The sequence below is a fragment of the Palaemon carinicauda genome, chromosome 42 (assembly GCF_036898095.1).
Source record: "Palaemon carinicauda isolate YSFRI2023 chromosome 42, ASM3689809v2, whole genome shotgun sequence".
Classification (NCBI taxonomy): domain Eukaryota; kingdom Metazoa; phylum Arthropoda; class Malacostraca; order Decapoda; family Palaemonidae; genus Palaemon; species Palaemon carinicauda.
The window spans coordinates 27,786,044-27,789,093 of NC_090766.1; the positions used below are offsets into that span (position 1 = coordinate 27,786,044).

The following is a 3,050-nucleotide window of genomic DNA, read 5'->3' on the forward strand; positions in this document are numbered from 1 at the left end:
TGCATTTAACATAGACAAGACTGGGATATATGCTTGCATCCAACATAGACAAGACTGGGCCATACGCTTACTTTTAACATAGACAAGACTGGGATATATGCTTGCATCCAACATAGACAAGACTGGGCCATACGCTTACTTTTAACATAGACAAGACTGGGATATATGCTTGCATCCAACATAGACAAGACTGGGCCATACGCTTACTATTAACATAGACAAGACTGGGAAATATGCTTGCATCCAACATAGATAAGACTGGGAAGTACGCTTCCTTTTAACATAAACAAGACCAGGAAGCGCACTTGCATTTAACATAGACAAGACTGGGAAGTACACTTACATTTAACATAAACAAGACTGGGAAGTATATTTGTATTTAACATAGACAAGACTGGGAAGTACACTTACACTTAACATAAACAAGACTGGGAAGTATATTTGTATTTAACATAGACAAGACTGGGAAGTACACTGGTATTTAACATAGCTAAGACTGCAAATATCCTCTTAAGCACAGCAGTGACCTTCATCTTTGTTGAGGTCTTCATTGCACAAAAGATTTAGAAGCATGGTGATTTCGTCCTGCAGAGTCACTGGCGCCGGGTGGTGGTTGTCATGACAAAGCAGGACGTTTCTGTATGCGGCGTGGCTCTCCTGCTGCGCCTGCTTCAAGAGGCCGCATTCTCTTACGTTTGCTAAGTTCATGGGGAAGGTGGAGTCCCATATGATGGCTCCAGTCCCCCTCGCGAAGTGGTTCTGAATAAAAAAAAAAGGGGCTCCTTTTTAATAGCATTTATGAGTTGTAAAATGCAGTTTTTTGTATATATTTTTCAGCTCGTTAGTTTTAATAGCAATTAAATTATGCTTTTTATGGTGAGAGAGAGAGAGAGAGAGAGAGAGAGAGAGAGAGAGAGAGAGAGAGAGAGAGAGAGAGAGAGAGATATATTACTCACCATGACTTTGTCGATCCAGTCATTAGAGTGATCGAGGAAATTTTCTTTGAAAAGCAACTCCATCCACCATTCCCCCTTTGCTCGGACTGAATCATTGTCAGGGACTAAGGTTTTCACAATGTGTGGCCTATAAGAGATAAAATCTTCTTATTTGTCATATCCCAATATAGATATTGTAAACAAGGCTGAATATGATAGATTTAAAAGAAAATTATAGAAAGAGGAAAGAAAAGGTTAGGCTTTGTGTGTTGTGTAGTGAAAATATGTTTAGCTGTAATGAACTAAGAAAGTTTAGAAGCAATGGCATAGAATTAGGGAAGTTAGAAACACCAGCTAAAGAAGTGGCCCCATATGTTATATAGTCTCTGGAAGTTAGAAGTAAAAGTAGGTCAAGGTGTGTTGTCTGTTGGAGGTAACTGATGATAATGAACTTTCTGCAGACTGCAGCACTTTACAACTACGCTTCTAGTAGTGTGCCTACGATCATAGTGTTGTGGAAAGAGCAACAGGAAACCTGGAATAAATGCAGCAATGATATTTAGTAATTTTTCCTAGGGATCACTACCTGTTAGGGCAATGGTTAAATATCAATAAATATATAGATGAATAAATAATTATTTACCTAAATCTCGACTGAGGGATAAGAAGAACAGTAGTTTTCGTAGCTAGTCTTGTAACGAGGTCTTTCATCTTCCGCCAGTGATTGATCGTCCATTCTGGAGCTGAGAGTGGAGTGAACCCTTTGTTGTGGGCATCTGAGTAGATCCACGAGCCAAAGCCTAAAGGAATACATTTTATAATACACAGCAACATCAACAACAACCCCAAATGCATCCATTTCTAGTCCACTGCCGGATAAAGGCTTCAGACATGTCCTTATTCATGTCTAGAGCAACAACAACAGCAACACATGCATCTGTATCTAGTCCACTGCAGGACAAAGGACTCATATATGTCCTTATTAATGTTCGGGGCAACAGCGACAATGACAAATGCATCTGTGTCTAGTCCACCACGTATGGACACTGGGGATTGGTGATGTGGGAGACTTTAGTTTGATGGTTTACAGCAAACCGACTCAGTATGGGTGGCCCTAATTAGCACACTGTTGCTGATCATGGTGTTATGCAAACCCTTTCACTACGTTAGAAAAGGTGTGTATATATATATGTATATATATATATATATATATATATATATATATATATATATATATATATATATATATATATATACACACACATATATATATATATTCATATAAATTTATATATATATATATATATATATATATATATATATATATATATATATATATATATATAAAACGTTGTTTGAACAAAATAAGCTACTAATATGGAATTAACCTTACTTTTGGAGATTGGATTAAGTTAAGGTTTTGCATGTACTATCCCTAGGGGCATAGGCTCGATCCACGGAAAGGGGAGGTGAAATAATAAGATAAACTTCCCATTTTTGTACAATTCATTCATAAGATAAAGTGAGATTGGTGTTGATGGATTGTTTTGGTCTTCATGTTAAAGGTAAACATATTATTATTATTATTATTATTATTATTATTATTATTATTATTATTATTATTATTATTATTATCATTATTACTTGCTAAGCTACAACCCTAGTTGGAAAAGCAGGATGCCATAAGCCCAGGGGCTCTAACAGGGAAAATAGCCCAGTGAGGAATGGAAACGAGGAAAAATAAAATAATTTAAGAAGAGTAACATGAAAATGCTGATCTAAATAAACTATAAAAACTTTAACAAAACAAGAGGAAGAGAAATAAGGTAAGACAGTGTGCCCGAGTGTACCCTCAAGCAAAAGAACTCTAACCCAAGACAGTGGAAGACCATGGTACAGAGGTTATGGCACTACCCAAGACTAGAGAACAATGGTTTGATTTAGGAGTGTCCTCCTAGAAGAGCTGCTTACCAAAGCTAAAGAGTCTCTTCTACCCTTATCAAGAGGAAAGTGGCCACTGAAAAATTACAGAGCAGTAACCCCTTGGGTGAAGAAGAATTGTTTGGTAATCTCAGTGTTGTCAGGTGTATGAGGACAGACGAGAATATATATAAA

The 3,050-nt window shown here is 36.9% G+C and overlaps 1 protein-coding gene across 1 annotated transcript in view; it reads right to left on the bottom strand.

The window, feature by feature from the left end:
• Window positions 1-411: 411 nt before the first annotated feature.
• Window positions 412-3,050, bottom strand: part of LOC137633058 (uncharacterized) — a 12,705-nt gene continuing 10,066 nt past the window's right edge. Inside the window, exons 5-7 of the mRNA XM_068365224.1 lie at window positions 1,579-1,735; window positions 957-1,083; window positions 412-759 (exon numbers count right to left, since the gene is read on the bottom strand). Of these exons, the coding sequence (XP_068221325.1) occupies window positions 511-759; window positions 957-1,083; window positions 1,579-1,735 (533 nt within the window). The 3' untranslated portion in view covers window positions 412-510. The remainder of the gene's footprint in view (window positions 760-956; window positions 1,084-1,578; window positions 1,736-3,050) is intronic.